This window comes from Acartia tonsa, chromosome 10 (assembly GCF_053477335.1).
Source record: "Acartia tonsa isolate MP-2025a chromosome 10, ASM5347733v1, whole genome shotgun sequence".
In the NCBI taxonomy this organism is placed as follows: Eukaryota; Metazoa; Arthropoda; class Copepoda; order Calanoida; family Acartiidae; genus Acartia; species Acartia tonsa.
In genome coordinates this window covers 9,820,549-9,840,172 of record NC_137269.1, presented here as the reverse complement: position 1 = coordinate 9,840,172, position 19,624 = coordinate 9,820,549, and the positions used below count along the sequence as shown (strand labels likewise).

Genomic DNA, 19,624 nt, shown 5'->3' with positions numbered 1-19,624 from the left:
ATCAAAATTTTTGTAACTCGTACATTATTATATTTATGCTTTTAATCAGGCTTCAATTTTTAATTAAGTTATTCATCTCATCGTATTAGAGACATCTTTACGCGGATATTAAAATGAAAAAATTAAATTAACTATTTTTTTAGCCACGTGATTCCGAAGTCCCGGGCTAACAAAAGTTGTATTAATTTTATTTTAATATTCGTGGAAAATTGTATGTAAAACGATGTAATTCGACTTAACTGGAAAAATTATTTTCGTAAATTTGTCAAAGTATAATGAGAAATTATTTCTAATTTGGTCTTAATATATTAATATTCTAAGAGCATTATTTTCTCAATATGCTGCTTAAATTATTAATTCATAATGATGGTCCTAGGACAAACGCTTGAGTGACGAACGTCGGAGTGGACACTAAATTAACCTAACCTAACCTACTTTGAACCATTTTAAAGGTTGTTTAAGGGCCCAACCCTTGCGGGGTGGCTTATTATATTTTGTATATTCATAAGTTAACCTAGCCTCACCTGTATACTTAAGATAATATTTAAACACTTCTGTGTTGGTTCACTCCGACGTTTGTCACTCCTGCATTTGTCCTGGAACCATAATCCTAACTATTTTGTACTATGTATGATAATAAATCTAAATTAATCAATAAAAGATTGTGTTACTGTATCATATTGTAATTTATTAATATTTTTATTTATATTAATTTGTCTAATTTTGGTTCATTAGTAATTTTTATTAGGGGTTGGTTAGGTATGCCATGTATTAGGACATTAAGATAAATATCGGTGATTTCTTCATATTTAAAAAAAAGGGTATTATTGCCATTGGTTTAGGTGGGCATGGCATATATGTCTTAGGGTAGGGGTAAAGGTGTGTTTACCCCCCCTCACGGTGAAACCCTTCATTTTACCCCTTCAAATTAAAAAAAATGCATTAGATTACGCCCCGCAAACCTTTTGAACTTCTCATCTTACCCCCCTCAAAATAAAAAGCTTGGACATCCCTGGATTCATTAAAAAGCCATTATTGGTGCTAGGGGTGTTGGAAGGGGGGAGGGGGGTGTTATAAAATTCAAAGTATCTATTATTACTTACACCCTCCCCCTTTTTTAAATGAAAAAAGTTAGGTAGGTCAAATTAGATAGAACGAAAACTAATAAAAATTTTAAATTACTTTCAGATAAAAAATAAAATACAAAATGCCAATACGCCGTCCTATTAGAGGGGGCAAGCGTGACTTTCACTTTAAGGGTCGTGGAGGTCGGGGGGGTGGTAGGGGGCCCCCTGTCAAAAGATTCAAAAGGGAACATGATCCTGGAAAATATGCAAAAAAGAAGTATAATGAAAACAAATATGTGCTGGATGAAAAACAGGTAAACTCAGGGAGGGAGGGGTCATCGGGCTGTTTATTACACTAGTCCCCAAAGTTTTATAATATGTTTTCTTAACCATTGGCTCAACAGTTTTAGGGATTCTGTTGAATTTGTGATTAAACGTTTCAATGACTAATTGTAATGTACAGAAAGGGTAAATTTGTGTATCATCATTGGGAATTTATCGGCCTTTGTCTTATCCCTTTAGATCCCTGCATGATTTTATTGCAGACAACCTGCCCATTAATGGCACAACCTTTGCAGTCCTAGTAACTTTTTTACAACACACATTTGATTCATTATTGTGGGTGACTTGCAAACCTTGGGAGGGAGGACAATCCACAAGATGGACAGGTAAAAATGAAGAAAATTTTTTTTTATAAAACAAAATAGGTAGGTATGCGTCTTTTTGAATGTTTTTCACATATTTGAAGAAAAAACATGCATATTTTGTTTCATAAGTTTACCTCTAACTCTTAAATTTTCTTTTCATTTTTACCTGTACAGAGACCACCTGGAGCTCCGGAACCTGGAGGCCTATCCAAAAAATCTTAAAACTTGGGAAAATTCATCATATAAGAATGGTTTTATCTTTAATAACCTATCCTCTCAGCCCAAAGATAAAGCCTATATACCAGGTTTACGCAAATGTGTCAGAACCCCCCCCCCCCCCCTTGATTATTTGGAATGTCTTATACCAACCAATTTGTCGTCCGTTGTCTTATCCCTTAGAAACCTTGATTTCATAAAACTATTTTTCTTTTAGCTTGCCGCCCAAGCTGAGAGCTCCTCTGAATCTTCTTCCGACGACGAAAAGACCGAATATAATCAACTTGTCGAGGTATCTATCTATTCCCGGGACTATTTTTAAAAGCCAAGCATTTCTATAATTAGCGTCTGTTTGTAATTTTTCTCTTTTGACGTGTTAGAATTGCCCTATCGATTTCAAACTTTGCATGTTAAGTCAACAAATCTCTAGTGAGGAAGACAATTCTAAAATTATTCTATCTGACTATCTACATATATATCCCTCTATCTAGGTATTTAACACGAAGGGCAATGATGATGAAAAAGTAATGACCAATAGTGAAGGAGAATATTCTAGTGATCAGGAAAAGTGTTCATATAAAAAGAACTATTTTAGACAATTCAGTGCTATCCCTCCTCAAAAGTAGATTTCCAGCATTGAAATCCCCACCCCCTAATTTTATTTTTAAGAATTTACAGGGGTGTATATTCTGCATGGTTGACCCTGCTAAAGGGGAGGGGGGATAAAAAATAAGTGGTTGGGGGAAAATATAAAATTAAGAGAACTGACAACATTTTTTTCCCTTTTTCTCCCCTCAGCTCCTTGGTGAAAAAAAAACTGGTAATATCCTCTTAGAAATATTTTTTTTTATCAATTATAATAATTTTTATACCCATTCCACATATTTTCTAGTTTTTTCCCCTTTTCACACATTTTTTTATTTCTCCTCCTCCCCCCCCCCCCCCAATCAGCAGGGTCAATTTTGCAGAATATACACCCCTGCATTTTGTTTAGGTATACTTCAAAGTTTAATATTCTAGTTACCTTTCAAGTTCTAAGAATTAAGTGTTTACTGTTTATGTTCGTGTTGTTAAATTAACACATGATGAACAGGAAGAAGTTGGTGAAGAAGAGGAGGGGAGTGAAGTGGATGATAGTGATCAAGGAGAGGATGAACAACTAGGTCATTGTCTATACAAACTAGGAGAGGGAGGGTAGTTAAAAAGCCTAAAGCCATCCCGAGACTTATAAAGATGTAGTACTTGTTGCAACTAAAGATCTGCAACTTTCCTATTTCAGATTTTTTTCGTTCATTGAACAGTATTTGATAGTAACCTAGCATATTCTGTATAAAAATGATTACCATTACGGCTGGAAAGTGCTCTAAAACACCTTTTTAATCACTACCAAATTACTATCATTTGTATCACAATCAGGGATCTAAAGGGATAAGACAATGTATGATAAATTTATATAAATCTCCAATGATAATAAACAAGAGTTCCCTTCTGCAGATGAAAACTATTGATTGAAACGTTTACAAACTATTAGTTTGAACGAACCAGTCAAGATTATGTAAAGGTTCTAATTTTATAACCAACAAATAAAATAACGTGGTTATAGAACTTTAGGTACCAGTGTAATTTACAGTGTCCCCTCCCTCCCTGCATTTGTTTAGACAATAAATATGAATAGAAGAACCGGATGATATGCTAGAAATGGGAGAGGAAGAAGGTTCACTTCTAGGCATAGATATATTATTACTTGGATGTTATTGTTGCACCACGTTTTCATGTACTCTAATAAAAAGTGATATTAACAGCTGGCTAAATACTCCCCCGGCCCCCTCCTACAGAATAAACAAACTGACCAGTAAATGATGTCCATATTAGCAAGCTAAATGGACTACATATTTTCCCCTGTTAATATATCCATGTATTGTTATATCCATTGTACTAGGTGAGGAGGAAGAGAGTGAGGGAAATGATAATGGTGAAGAAGGAAGTGAGAATGATGGCATTGAAGGCAATGAGAAACAAATATGCAAATCCAGCTTAAAGAAATCCTTTTATGAAAGTAACAGGATGTCTGTCTGTGTCTATGTACGGAATGATCTTGCTAACCACTGAATATATATGGTTCTCCCTTATAATGTAGCTTGTCATATTGGTTCTCCTGGGAATGTTTAATTTTAATTAAGTCTGTTTGAAGGAGGGTACCACCATCTCCCAAAATCTTTGACAGAAAAACATATTGCAATAGGTAGTAAAAGATTTGTATTTATTCCTGATCAATACAGACAGATAAAGATATTTATATTGTAGATGCGCTAGCGCTGCTGACAGACAGACCGACGGACCAATTCAGTTATAGAATAGATGCTCAATCATTGATTAGCAGAATATTAACACACTAAAAATCAACCGTTCTTTAATAGAAGAGGAGTACATTTTCTAATAGGACGTACGGACAGACAGACGAATAGACAAAGTAAGTTTAAGGGTAGCTTTGTTAATAAAAATACCTATTTAAACTTGTTTCTTCACACACTCTGGTTTAGAAGGAGAAGATGGTGATAACGAAGAAATAGAGGATGATGCAAGTGAAGTAGAAAATGAAGATTTAATAGAAGGAATTACTCTTTTATTAAATAACTAGCGGATACGCCCCCCCTAGAGGCCTCTAGGGGCACTTAATGTGGAGGGGGAAATTGATACCCCCCACTTTCAATTTTATATTTGAAAAAGTAAATAAAAATTTTTGTGGGGGTTATTTTTTTCTAAGGGCGATTTCTCCTGGTAGGGAGACCCTCCCCAATATTAAATATATCTATTAAGCTTTTTCATGACCAATGAGAAGCTACACTGTAAATAAGAACCATATCGGATCACCGGTTAACAAGATTTTAATATTTTATGTAAACACTGCAAGGCCTACACACCTGTGGTGCCCTTACCCTGCGGGGCTTCCCTGTTTCCAATATATAACCTAACCTGACCTAACTCTATCAATAATGGAGTAATATTATCGCCAGATGAAAATGGAAAAGAAGACAAAATTGTAGATCCGTTTGCCGCGCATTTTGAGGTAAACTTTATCGATATTTCATCCATCGTCTTATCCCTTAAGATCCCTGTTTAAAAATTTTTTTTACAATTATTAAGACATGTCTTAATAATGTCAAATATTCGATATTGATAGTTTGAGCATGGGGAATGCCTTGGCCCAAAATAGGCAAAAATCATTATTTTATAGTTAGGACTTCCAGACAAAGGTCGTGCAATCTAGGAGTTGGTTGTCTATTGGGCGTTGCTTAACCTAATACCCCGGGTGTTTGGACATAAAAGGAGATTTTGGCTCCCCTTAGTTATCCTTGGTTGTGGTACGTGGTCGTTTGAGGTAATTGCTAGGTAGGTACTGTAGCCTTATATTCTTTATGTGGTGGCCCCAAAGGATCTAAAGGGATAATACAATAGCCAATTAATTGGTGTGCATTCCCAATGATGATACACAAAATTACCCTTTCTCAAGATTAAGATTATTTGTTGGAATGTTTGAACGCTCAACTTAATGAATCAACCAATCAAAATTAACTAATTGCCCAAAAGTTTGTAAGCTAATAAGAAAACGTTATTATAAAACTTTGTCTCCTCTCTCTCTCTGGGTGGCCCCTCACATTCAACTTGAGTTCCAGAACCTGAACTAATAATGCACTTGTTATTACTAGGTAACTACCTATGTATGATTTCATCCTTGTTTTTTATCTTCAGGTCAGCTTATCTGAAGATATATGTAAAATTGTGAAAGAACAGAAATATGAAATAACGAGCAGCTCCCTTCCTTGTCTTGGTAAAGTTCAGGTAAAAAAATATTCCCCATCAAAGTGCCAAGTCTTTAAAATAGATCGAAAGGGATAGTTCTTCGTTTGTTTGACCTCTCCCATTTTCATTCTCAGTTTAAAAAAGAAAAAGTAAAAATAAACTTTTTTTTCTATGGGCAATTTCTCTTAGGAGGATGGTGGTGGTACCCTCCTTCTAAATAGTTATAAACCTTTCCATGACCGATGAGAAGCATTGTTAGGGAGAACCATATCAGTTCACTGGTCAGCGCGATCCTTCGAGAATTCCTTACCAATATTTCTCTTTAAGATATCGCGGCTAAGTGTACCTGAAAAGTCATCCTCCCCTCTGGCGGAAGTGCTGAGACCACGGGAGGCCAATCAGCTGAGCCTCATGACCTCCCTGCCCCACCCTGACCAGCAATTACAAGATATGTTTATCAAACAAAAGGTTTTAAATAATTTTGGTAAGTTTATAATTCATTTGTCCATCCATCAGTCAGTTCATTTCACTCTGAGGTGATTGTGATTTTCTCGGCTGCTTTTCAAGATAAACGGCAGCTTTTTTGTGAAAAGATTCCCTATAACAATGAGCATCCAGTATGTAATTTACTTTATCCGTTGGTCTGTAATTCACGATAGAAATATATTTTTACAAATAAGCGAGTAAGGTTTCGTGATTTTTTTTCCTCCATCCTCTAGCAACTCTATAATCCTTAGGTATGTCCACTTCTAAGTATGGTGGTTTTTGGCTTCTTTTTAAAACAAAATCTTTTATGTAAAAATCATCCTATTTTTGGTAACGTATTCCTAGGACAGGTATGAATTATTATTAAAAATCAGCATGTTTTTAATGAACGCACCTACTGACTTTCTGGTACCAACTATAGAATTGCTACGCTCCTAAATCGTACTTAATCGTTATATAGGAATCATCATGCAAAATCGATAGGGCATGTCAAAATTAACGAAAAGAACAGTTAGGGACAGAAGGACCTACCCTAATTTTAGAAAAAACTTTTAATGATTGTCCGTGTTTATTTTAGTAAACAGCGCAGACCCTACTATAAAAGAGACGAAGCTAACTACAGAGTTGCTGTCCATCTTTACCTCATATAAAGATCTCATGTGGAGTGAACGTAATAGTCAGAATAAGGAAGAAATTAGGTAAGGTACCCATGCCTGCAATGGTTCCCAAAGTTTTAAGATTACATTACCTTTTTTCGTTGGCTCAATAACTTTGGGTACTCATATTAAATTTTGATTGCTGTTTCCTTACTTGCAGATCCAAACTTTTCAACCCACAATTTTAATCTACATAAGGGGTAATTAATTATATTTAATATCATTCAGGATGTACTTTTATCCATTTTTTAATTTTTCGCATATGTTTCTGATCATACAAATATCCATATATAAAAGTAACAGGATGTCCGTCTGTGTGGGTCTGTTTGTTAAGTTCTCGCTAACCATTGGACCGACATGGTTCTCCTTTACAGTGTGTTTATTATGGGTTCAGGGAAAGTTTAAAACTATATTTTGGAGAGGTTACCTTCACCCTCCAAAAAAAAACCGCAAATGAATATAAAAAGAAATAAACCCAACCAGCCAAAAAAAAATTACTTTTCGAAAAGAAAATTTAGATATCAGGAAGGGGTCAACTTATCCCTCAATGGGCGTAGCCGTTAGTTGTATAATATTAAGGTTAGCCTACAGTTGCCACGCCATGAACCACTAATATTATATTCAGGTTAGCCTCCAGTTGCCACGCCATGAACCACTAATATTATATTCAGGTTAGCCTACAGTTGCCACGCCCTGAACCACTAATATTATATTCAGGTTAGCCTACAGTTGCCACGCCCTGAACCACTAATATTATATTCAGGTTAGTCCACAGTTGCCACGCCCTCGACCACTAATATTATTTTTAGGCTAGTCTACAGTTGCCACGTCCTGAACCACTAATATCATATTCAGGTTAGCCTACAGTTGCCACGCCCTGAACCACGCCATGAAGACAAGATCCAAGATTATGAGGCACGACTCCAACTTGAAACAAAACGTGGCGAAAATCATAGAAATTAAACGTCAAACCCGGGATAAAGACAAAAGAAAAGAATTGCTACAGGAAAGAATAATTTAATTGGATACCTAGAAAAAATATACCAAAAGTTCTAGATGAACAATCCGACATTTTTACACGGAGCAACATTATTGCATTTTTTTCTCTATGTTTTTTCAGTTAGAAGATTTGTTTTCTCTAGGTATTAGTTTTTGATTTTTTTGAAAAATATTGTTGAAAACTTTGAAAAGCATGAAATACTCTGAAAAATATATGGAAAACCTAAACTTCATGGGAATCGAAAAACTTCCTAGCCTAATTTTAGTCTGGAGGAGGAGTTATTTTGTGTATCATCATGGACGATATACATCAATTTATCGGCCATTGTCTTATCCATTTAGATCCCTGGTTATGATAATAAATAAATTATTCAAAACTGTAGGACATGGAAGAGTTGGAATATAAAGATCAAGGCCTAACAAGACCTACAGTTCTTATTGTTGTACCATTCAAGTAGGTTTTATATTTCCAGTATTTCTTTCAGTCCAATTCATTTCCCCTGGATCAGAACCAGTTTTAATTGGCATACAGTTCTTATTATTGTACCATTCAAGTAGGTGTTACAAATTGATATATTATTACTTGGATATTGCACCAGATTTTCATGTACTTAAATAATGTGATACTTGCAGCTGGCTAAACTAACGATACCCCAAATCCATCTCATCCCCTCCTGCTGGATGAAGAAACTGACCAATATATTTAGCTTCTTAATATTATTGGTCAATTAGTTCATCCAGTAGGAAGAAAGGGGCTAGCTACTTTAGCTAAAAGGGAGTATCACATTATTAGAGTGCGTGATAATCTGGTGCAACATCCAAGTAATTATATATCGAATGTATCTGTTTTAAGGGAATCTGCCAGAAAAATAATCCATCTGATGGGAGAACTTGCCGGAGGCATGTTGAACAGTAAGAGATTTATGGAGGAATTCAGGGAGCCTCAAAAAGTAGATGATGGTCCTAAACCTGATGACCACTACGAAACTTTTGAAGGTAGGTTTAGATTGAGATTAGTGGTGGAAAAGTTTGGACATTGCTAGTTTATAGAGAATGCGCCAAAACCGGATAACTACTATGAAACTTTTGAAGGTAGATTAAAGTAATACAATTGACGATGTATACTGTGTGTGTAGTCATAGTTTTTTTTGTGTTTGCATTTAAGTAGTCATGGAGTTGGACGAGACACCTATGTATGCTAGCACCAGGGCCAGCTCAAGGTCCAAGCTAAAGGACAAGTACTTGACCCGCTGTTTCAAGGGACTTACTCTTTATTACCTCACCCTCGCCGAGTATGGCAGGTGTCCCAAATTAAGTCACCGTAATGAATGACGCTCTCCACAGAGGAGCTTGGGTTTTACTGATATTATATACTTGACTATTGAGTATCCAAACTACCCAATTATCATCCTTCTTACACAACTAAGGGGAAGTTGTTTGAATGAATTGCGACTGAGAAATTCGAGTTGCCACATGGGGACTTGAACTTGAACTCGAACTCTCATCACCGTAACTCAGAACGTTACCACTGAGCTACGACGCTCCTTTATATACTAGTAGAGTGGGTCGATTTTCAAAGAATTTTTTTGTTTTGAATGTACTGGTAATTACTAATTACACATAAAGTTTAAACATTAAAAAAATGAAGAAAACAAATATTTTCTCCTATCGGAGGCAGTTTCCATGGATCTAAATATTTTGGTGAAGGGTCCGTTTTTTCTTGTTCAATCATTTTAGGATTTCTGTGGCTAGGACTAAATTCAAAACTAACTTTTGATCCTTATTCTAAATCAATAATTTAACTCTAGGTGACATGGACGAAAGTTTGAAAACTGGGATAGCTGTTAGTAAGGTCTCAATCTACAGACAGACAGACACACATCCTGTTACTTTAGTCAGGGATCTTAAGGGATAAGACTTGGACGATGATTTAATAAACACCCCAAATTTCAAACTTACAAAATTTCCCTTTGCGAAAATTAAAATTTTGGTTGAAAATTTTGATAGTTTGAAACCAACCAATCAACATTCTAGAAAAGTACCCAAAGTTTATGACTTATCTAGGTGACACGGATGACAGTTTCAAAATTGGGATAGCCGTGAACCGCGCAAGTATCCGGCCGTTTTCAGAATTCAGCAAGTGTGACATCATCGTGGCCACGCCCCTCGCACTTAGGAACTGCGAGTCAACCTTTTTATATTGGTGGAAAAGTTTGGACACTTAATCTTAAACCTTAGAATTATCAAGCTAACAATTGGCGGAACAAGTTTATTAACTTTTGGGTTTATTGTTCCATATCCTATAGTATAAAGTAGTCCTAAGGTTTTTTATTTGTAGCTTAATATTTTGACTCGGAGACTTCATATGAGTCGTAGGATGGTTTCAGACTGTTTTATTTTTTAGATTTATGCCGTGCGATGGTTTTATACTATTTTTTACCAATTTCTCTTCCCTTTCTAATAAAAAAGCCCCTAGATGCTAGGAGCAATACTTCTAGTCTCCCTACAAAGAAAGAAAATTAATTGAAAAAATTCAGTAATCTTAAATATACGACCAATTTACCTATTTTTTTTATAGAAAAATTCTCTTTAAAGAGTTTTTAATTGTAGTCAATAATACCAAAATTAGGCTAAACTATTTCTGAAATGTCTATTAATTACTTCTAATAAGTCAAAATAGATTTAAAATTTATAAAGTTAGGTATATTTTTTAAACAAACTAAATTTTTGGGATCTTTGAGCTTTAAAACCCCTAAAGTACCGAACGTTGACTCTTGGGTACCTTGTGCAGGATGATTATTGGTAGGCCAGGAGATCGTGACCGGAACTACGACTTCTTGAGCTCCATAGAGGTAATATTTTGTGATTTCCCTACATGTGCCCATCGAACATAGAATCCCCCTAGCTCCAATGACGATCAAGCCTTTTTTAAGGGGGTTGAAATTGGGGATTTCAAAAGTTTGAGGAGTAATCTAATGTATTTTTAAAAGCAAAGCTTTTCTATAATTAGGGTCGATCCGTCCGTACGTCCGTAACAGATAGCTCTTATCGTTAATTTAGGCATGTTAGAATTGTGCTATCGATTTCAAACTTTGCATGATGTCTCATATAGGAGTTAGGTAAGAGTTAGAGAGCGAAACAACTCTGTAATCGTTACCAGAAAGTCCGTACGTCCATCTTAAACATGTTGCTTTTTGAACTCTTTAAAAAAAACAATTTTTATGTCATAAAATTATCCGATTGTTCTGATTTTTGGAATACTGATTCATCGGACAACAAAGTACATTGTTATAAGCGAAGCATCACTTTAATGAAGTCCTAAAAATGTAAGTATGTCTTGAAACAATATCCTGTATTTAAGCAGTTTTTCAACAGATCTACTTACAATTTTGTTTCGTTCGACTTAAATACATTTATATTCTGATTATTCAGTTCTGACACTCTACTCAATGTTAATGTTCATTTGTCCTACCGTTGCAAAGCTTCGCTTTTATGGATGTTGTCATCCTTGTTTTAATATTAGGATGGTGAATGAGAGGTCTTTTAAAAGTTTAACAACCATTCCTCTCTATCCTCCCCCCTTTCCCCCTTATATTTTAAAACAAGGGGAGTAGACTATATCTATATTGCCCTAACCTTGCAAATTATCACAAGCGCAACAAGATATCTGTCTATATAATCTGTTTTAATCAATACATCTAATTAATTAGGTATCTGTCTATATTTTTAGCTTTATAGTTTATCATCTACTAGCGGCTACGCCCCCTAGAAGCCTCTAGGGGCACTTAATGTTGGAGAGGAAAAGTAGACCTCATCCCATTTAAAATTTGAGATTTAAAAGAGCAAAAAATATTTTTTTTTGGGGGGGGGATGAAGACACCTTCCACAAAATAGTTTAAAACCTTCCCAGGACATAAAAGAAGCTTCACTGTAAAGGAGAACAATATCGGTTCGGCGGTTAGCGAGATCCTTCGGGACAGACAAAAAACGCTTACTCTTTATATAATATCATCTATTTATCTATCTATCCATCTATCTATTTAGATGATGATATAGATAAATGTAAGTCCTAATAATTCAAAATTTTTCTCATATTCCAATATAATTAGTCTTCTATTATACTTATTTATCTATCTATCTATCCATCCATATATCTACACTATGTGCCCAGGCAATGCAAAAACTCCTAGATTCCAAAAAAAGCAATTTAAAATATTGACCAATTTTATAGTTTAAGGTCAATCTTTGTCATATTTGAGAAGGATTCCCAAAGCAAGAGGTGAAAATATCAATTACTTATGATTTTACAGCCTCTAGAAGTAGCCTACCTAGATATTTAGGATTTTGTAATAAAGCCTTACCATTGAATTTACATTTTATATGCAAACTTTAAATTATCGTCAATCTACCAAAAATTGAGCTACAGTAATATATTATACCTTTTTTGAAAGCTTATTGAATATACAGTATACGTTACAAAAAATGACCGGTCTTTAAAATGCTATTGCCCCCCTTCTAATAAAGTTTTAACCATAATTTTTGTGTTTGTGCTCTTTATACATATGTATGCTTGTGTTTGTTGCGGCCATTGAGATTAAAGAACATTTACCCACATTTGGCAGGCTATAAAAGAAGATATTCAAAATGTCAAAAATCAACCAATTATGTATTTTGAGTGAATTTTTTCCTACCACTACCGAAGCGATCTCACTAAAAGTTGTCTCAGCGCCTTGATAGTTGAGATATCAAGCTACCAAGCTAGGATAGTACACTGAGATACCACAGTGAGAGGGTAGAGAAAACTAAACTCCAATATCTCAATCCTAGCTCCACTTATAGCGAGCTAAAGTCAAACCAAAGACTCATACCTGGAATCCTGAAAATTGAAAATTGAAAAAGTCTTGATTCTAGCCTATAAGGGGCCCTAAGGGTACTCTAAAGTCATTTTAGACTATGGGTTCAAATGGTAATTGCCTTTTATTTCTTCTGCCATTACCAAAAAGCTAAATAACTTTTTTCTAGCCCTTCTGTGGGCTGAGATCTGAAAATTGGGCACCCTGGGGACAAAGCCCAAATTTCATTGATTTGGAGTTCTTGATACATGCTTTTTGTGCTCAAATGACTTGTATGAGAGGTAGGAAGCTGAGTAAGGTGTCTATAGAAGCAGAATTTTATGCTTGAGATAAAACTCTGAATAACCCCTAGGCTAAAATTAATTTTACTACGTGATTTTTGGGCTTAAGTAAAATTAACTTAAAATAATAATAGGTTGAATTTTGACATTTTTTCTTTTTTCTTTTATAGCCTGCCGGATGTCGGTAAAAGTCCTTTGATCTAATTGACCACAACACACACAATTATACATATATATTAAAAGCACACATACAAAAAATAGGGTTACAACTTTATTAGATGGGAGGCAGCAACATTTAAAAGACCGGTCATTTTTCGTAACGTATACTGTACTATACGATTTTAAATTAATTTTTATACGTTTACTTCTAAAACTTATGAAAAAATTGATGTCAAAGCATTCCCCCCTAAAGAAGCAGGAATTATAATATTTTGTCATAATACTTTCAACTTCAAATAGTTTGATCTTTTTTCAGCTAACGAGGCCGCATATCAGACCTTTATACATGTTTAATCAAGGCACTCAGTGAATGAATCCCGTTGGTTTCACTGGCGGCCTCGTTAGCTGAAATTTTTTTTTCGCATTTTTGTAGGAGCGGTCGGACCCATTTTATAGCAACTTTTACGTAATAAATACGAATTGAAATAACTTTTTTTACAAATCATTTATCGTGATATTTATAGTTCTCGATGCAATTTTTTTTATACAATCCCTTATTCTTATTGCTTAAAGTCTTTTAAGGAAATCCAACGGATAATAAAATGTTATTATAAGATTTTGGGGACTAGTGTAACAAACAGCCTAATGTCCCCACCCTCTCTGCAACAAATCAATTGATAATATAAGTATAACATTAGTAATTCAATTAACTTAAGCAAAAACCAGCTATAATAATACATACGATAAAATTGTTTTAATTTCCAGAAGGATCTCGTATACACGTGGACTTAACGCCCTAACTTAACAATTTTTAGGGTAGCTTTTTATTGGTCCTTTATTGGCGTAAACCTAAAATTAAACAAGGGGAGGGGGAGGTAATAATAGAATTTAAATATCATTTCAATAATTAAACATGTCTGTCTGTCAGTCTGGATTAATCTAAAAATATTTTACTATCCGCTGGACCGATTAGGATCTGCTTTTCAGGGAATCTCCCTACTAGTCATAAAATGATTATGGTGATGGAAAATCATTAAGCTACAAGTATAATTCCTTATAATAAAATTAAAGGATGTTTGTATGTCTGTCTGTGTTTTCAATATATTTAAAATCTTTAAAAATCACTAAACCTTTACTGTCAAAATAGCTAAATAAGTGTTTTTTGTCGATATTATTATTTTTTTTTATTTTAAAGCATTTTAAGGTATCCAAAATAAAACTTAAATCAATTATCCTTCATTTAAAAAAAAAATTTCTTAATTTGAAGCAAAATTAACAGAATTATGAGTTTTTGTTTTATTTTGGAATTCTGGGCACATAGTGATCTATCCATCTATTTAACCATCTATTCATATGTCTACCTATCCATCTATCTATCTATCTATTTAGGTGATGATAATAGATGAAATGGAAACCCTGATGATGCAAAATTGGGATCATGTTAACACAACATTAGGAAACATTATCATTTTTTAGATAAAAACACCTCATCATACTAGATATATTAAAAGTAAGGCCTTGGCACATAAACAGGTGTAACTACTTGTCATACACAGGGAAGACTTTGGGATGTTAGTCCTTTAGTACCTACTATAAAGTTAAAAAATCAATTTGTTTTCAATGTACCTACGGAAGTTACGTAACGAGAACGATTGCAGAGTTGTAACGCTTTTAAAGTTGTACCCTACTGTTTAAGTAATCATCAGGCCTATAGGTCAGTTCAAAATGTCCCAAATAAACGATAAGCGGTATCCGGTGTAAACGGACGAACAGACCCTTATTATAGAAAAGCTTCGCTTTAATAGTTATCCGCGGATATTAAAATGAAAAAATATAAGATCAAACCTAGTTTTGTTAGCACCGAGGGGCCGATGGTCTGGGCCCACAAAACTGGTATTAATATCATTATGATTTTTGTTTTAATATTCGTAAAAAATTTCTGTAAAACGATGCTATACATGTTTTTGAATATGGCTAAGAACCAGTTCTTATCCAGTTGATTTTGATCGGTTTCAAAGCCACACTGTAAAAAAATAATAAAAAATGTTCTCTCTGCAGACCATATTCACAAAAAGCCAGAGAAAGCAGAAAATACAGATTTCAGCAGGGTCAAGCTCTATGTCTTGGATGGTCTCACCAAGTATTATAGGAATGTGGTTACGGAAAAAAAACTATTTTGCCTCAATGACTTCGTGGATATTATGACAAGGAAAAAATTGTCGTCAATATTGGTTGCTATCATGGACATTTGTTATTGGTTAGTTTGGTCATCCAGTAGGAATGGAGGGAATGGAGTGAAATAGTGGTAGGGCATTATTTTAGTCTGCTACAAGTTCCACTTTTTATAATTATGTGGTGTAAGATCCAAGTAATAATAAATTCATTATAAAGACATACCCTTATTTAAAGATTAGCTGTTCACAGGTGAAAGAAAGGAATATTGGATTGCAAATTATACTGATCCCTAAAAACTTCTCTTATTCGTTAACTTTGAAACTTAATCTTGGCAGTGTCTAAACTTTCCCATCAATGATTTTATAAATGATCCATAACCTGTATGTATCTACGCCAGGCAAACCTTGTTGTTCAGTGGGACCCAGTTTCCAGAAATGAATGGTGTTTTCAATAGAAACTGCCATAATTACTTTGGAAAGGTAAATAATTATTTTATTCTTTATTCTAGCGGCTACATGCCCCCAGAGGCCTTTAGGGGTACCTGAGGTGAAATAAGGGGAGGGGGGGAAAGTCACCCTTTTCAATTTAAAGGGGTAGTTTCACGAAATGCATTTAAACTTAATTTAGTGAACCGCATATTTTTTCTTAGTTAATGGGGTAAACTACATTTAAATAGCATATATTTGAAATAAATTCAATTTTCTACCACGTAGTTTTTAAAATATCAAGACCTGAAAATTGTTTTTTTGTGATATATGCAACTTAAAAAGACGATTTTCAAGTCTTGATATTTCAAAAACTATGTGGTAGAAAATTGAAATTTTTTCAAATATATGCCATATAAATGTAGTTAGACCATTTAACCAGGATAAAATATGCGGTTCACTAAATTAGGTTCAAATGCATTTCGTGAAACTACCCCTTTAAAAGTAAAAAAAAGAAATTGGAGGAGGCTGATTTTTTCTTGGGGTAATTTATCTTGGAAGTCTTGTACCCTCCCACCCAAAAGTAATTGTATTGTAAAGGAGAACCATATCGGTTCAGGGTCAGCAAGATCCTTCAGTACGCACAGACAAACTTCTTATTACTTTTATAAGGATGTTTGCCTTGGTTTTAGGCTATTTTTCCTGTCCAGCCCATTTGGGCAAGGGTTGCAGTTGTCAGTATACAATTAAAAACAGTGGCTTCGCCCCTAGCGAATGCCTCCATGGGTACTTGAGGGAATAGGGGGGGGGGGAGTCATGTTGACCCTTTATTTTAAATTTTAGTTCTAAAGAGTGAAAAAGAATTTTGGGGGGTGGGGGATTTTTTTCGGGACGGTTTCATTTTCGGTAGGGTTCGGGTGAACTCCCCCAAAATGGTTTTATTAAACCCAGGGTTGTCATATTGGGCATTTTTTTCGATAACGGGCCGCCCAATTGCCTAAAAGTGGTTTTGGGCACCCTTTTTGGGCAAATGTCGTAAAAAGCATATAAAAGAATATAAAATAGCCTAAAACCATACCGAGACTTATTATTAGAAATAAAATAGCCTAAAACCATCTCAGGACCTATAAAAGCTCCACTGGAAAGGAGAACCATATCGGTTCAGCGTTTAGCGAAATCCTTCTCTAGATACAAAAAAAGCTTACTAATATCCCTTTATCTGCCCAATAGTACCGACAAATTTGATAACCCTGAATATCAACCAAAAAATAGGCCCGTCCCCCCTCTTTTTTCACCCCCTCCCCTTTTTCTCACCCCCCAACACGAGGATGACGGGTAATACATATATGAAAATAGGCAATGACGCAAAAGAGTACAAATGATATGCAAATTCTGATCACAACTCTCACGTTTATCTAAAAATGCAACATTTAATAATAGCTATTAAAACAATTTTCAAGCATAACTTTTATCTTATTAGGATAACTATTAAATAAGAAAAATATATTTACCATATGAAATTCGTGATCAAACACCTAATTGAAAAAAAATGCAAGACATAGCTTTTATTTTAAGAAAGACTAGGGGCAACGAACGACCCCAAGAAGCCTCTAAGTGTTCTTAAGGTGGGAGGGGGATAAGTCAACCGCCCTTCTACTTTTTAATTTGAGTTTTAATAAGAAATATTCAGAAAAAAAATTTGGGGGGGGATTTTAAATTGGGAGGGTGGAGATACGCTCTCCCAAAATAGTTAAAAACCTTCCCTGTACCTAAAAAAAGCTTAATTGCAAAGGAAAACCAAACAGATGTCATTTTTTAACAATTTTATAAAAAAAAACATTTGCGCACTTGTATAAACACCTTATCACATAATAGATAATCCAGAATAATCCACTTCAAAGGGAATGTAAAAAGAGAGGGGGTTATATCAAGTTTGAAGATATCTGAAAATAGTTATGATCACCATCTTCCACTATCAACACGAGGGGTGCCTATATCTGCCCAAAAGGACCGACAAATTTGAAAATTGACAACCCTGAATATCAACCACCCCCCCTCTTTTTACCCTCTCCCCTTTTTTTCACCCCTCCCCTTTTTCTCACCCCCCAAAACGGAGGGTGCCCAAATCTGCCCAAAAGTACCCGATAAAGGGCAGCCCAAAACCACCCGCCCAAAAGCGCCCGCCCGATATGACAACCCTTTAAACCTTAACACTTTGTATATTAGAAGGTTAAAATAGATGTTTTAAACCTTATATTTTTTTAAGGTTCGTGTTGTTAACCCTGTAGTTAGTGGTTCCATATCCACAATTTTCAGGAATAGTTTTATTTAAATACTTACTCAAATTCTTTTCAAACTTTGCATGATGATTCCTATAACAATTAAGTACGATTTAGGATGCATAGCCACTCTATAATATTTATCAGAAAGTCCGTAAGTTCATTTAAAACACTCTTAACTTTTTTGACAAGAACTTGGTTTCCTATTACTTACCCAAACGAGGGGCCATAACCTACGGGGCTACCAAGTACCCAATCTTACCTAAAATGATAACCAGAAATATAAAAACACTCCCCCCCCCCCCTCATCTTATTTTTTATGATTAATTTATTTCAAAATTAAGAATGGAGGAGGGGGGAAGGGGATGACTCAACTCAATTTAGTCTAAAAATCTGCCAAAAAGTTATACTTACCTAATAATTAGGGAGAGGACATTGGGCTGTTTATTTAAAAAGTTCCCAAAGTTTTACAATTACATTTTCTTATTCGTTGGCTTAACAACTTTTGGTACTTTTATTGAATTTTGATTGGTTGGCTCATTAATTTGAGTGTCAAAGCGTTCCAACCACTTACTGAAATATACAATATACTGTATTATTATTGGGAATATATTATCAATTTATCGGCCATTGTCTGATCCCTTTAGATCCCCGTGAATAATGAAAACTAAAATAGTGAGGTACCTATTGTATTCCAACGAATAGCCACAACTAGCCCCAAGGAGGCGCTGGAGGACAGGTTTACAGTTCTGCAGAAGCTTATTGATTCCAACTTCATGTAAGTTTCTTTATTTATCCTTATATAATACAAAGAATGATATCTGTCTGTTTGTTTGTCAATTCTCCAGAAGATTATTGATTCAAACTTTATGTAAGTTTCTTTATTTATTCAAATATATCTATAATACAAAGTAGAACGATGTTTGTTTGTCTGTCTGTCTGTTTGTTTGTTTGTCTGTCTGTCTGTCTGTCTGTTTGTTTGTAGCGAAGGATCTCGCTAACCGCTAAACCGATTGGGTTCACCTTTACAGGGTAGCTTTTCATAGGTCCAGGGAAGGTCTGTAACTATTTTCTTAGGGGGTGGGACACCCCCAACCCCCCTAAAAACTGAAAAAATGTAATAAATAAAAAATAAGTCTTATGATAATGTAAATCGTTTTAATGCCTTTTTGATTTATGTAGATTTATGTTCTAGTGATGGATTTTCACATTTATTAAAAATTGATTTTTTTTCGGCTCCCCTCAATGTGTCAAGTTTGGCATAGAAACTTTACACGATTAAAACAGGCATTTAGTTTTCACTTCTTACATCAATTAAATTTTTTTTTGAAGTTCTTTCGGATATCGGATATCAGTTTTCTTATTTGTTTGCTTCACAATTTTAGTGAATTTTAATTCAATTGGTTGTTTTATTAAGTTGAGTGTTAAACGTTTCAACCACTAAATTTAATTTTGTGTATCATCATTTGTGATGTACATCAATTTATAGGCTATTGTTTTATCCCTATAGATCCCTGTCTCCAATGTAGTTTCTTTGTCCGGTTTTCGTCCGTCCGTAATCATTTTTAAACATGGAGTGC

At 34.7% G+C, this 19,624-nt stretch overlaps 2 protein-coding genes across 2 annotated transcripts in view; both read left to right on the top strand.

Annotated features, from left to right (window-relative positions):
- The first annotated feature begins 755 nt into the window (after window positions 1-755).
- On the top strand, window positions 756-2,556 carry LOC145330427 (uncharacterized). Its single transcript, XM_080175062.1, has 3 exons — window positions 756-1,381; window positions 2,148-2,222; window positions 2,422-2,556. Exons 1-3 carry the CDS (start codon window positions 1,208-1,210, stop codon window positions 2,554-2,556), a joined length of 384 nt encoding a protein of 127 aa, XP_080031188.1. The 5' UTR covers window positions 756-1,207.
- Window positions 2,557-3,022: 466 nt separating this feature from the next.
- The window catches only part of LOC145329344 (U3 small nucleolar RNA-associated protein 25 homolog), a 22,435-nt gene continuing 5,833 nt past the window's right edge, over window positions 3,023-19,624 (top strand). The window contains exons 1-18 of the mRNA XM_080173405.1: window positions 3,023-3,093; window positions 3,606-3,644; window positions 3,870-3,935; window positions 4,471-4,542; window positions 4,945-4,997; window positions 5,681-5,770; window positions 6,059-6,215; window positions 6,795-6,915; window positions 7,729-7,881; window positions 8,258-8,326; window positions 8,726-8,868; window positions 9,937-10,050; window positions 10,666-10,724; window positions 14,555-14,621; window positions 15,224-15,315; window positions 15,739-15,819; window positions 18,032-18,081; window positions 18,721-18,822. Of these exons, the coding sequence (XP_080029531.1) occupies window positions 3,620-3,644; window positions 3,870-3,935; window positions 4,471-4,542; window positions 4,945-4,997; window positions 5,681-5,770; window positions 6,059-6,215; window positions 6,795-6,915; window positions 7,729-7,881; window positions 8,258-8,326; window positions 8,726-8,868; window positions 9,937-10,050; window positions 10,666-10,724; window positions 14,555-14,621; window positions 15,224-15,315; window positions 15,739-15,819; window positions 18,032-18,081; window positions 18,721-18,822 (1,514 nt within the window). The 5' untranslated portion in view covers window positions 3,023-3,093; window positions 3,606-3,619. The remainder of the gene's footprint in view (window positions 3,094-3,605; window positions 3,645-3,869; window positions 3,936-4,470; window positions 4,543-4,944; window positions 4,998-5,680; window positions 5,771-6,058; window positions 6,216-6,794; window positions 6,916-7,728; window positions 7,882-8,257; window positions 8,327-8,725; window positions 8,869-9,936; window positions 10,051-10,665; window positions 10,725-14,554; window positions 14,622-15,223; window positions 15,316-15,738; window positions 15,820-18,031; window positions 18,082-18,720; window positions 18,823-19,624) is intronic.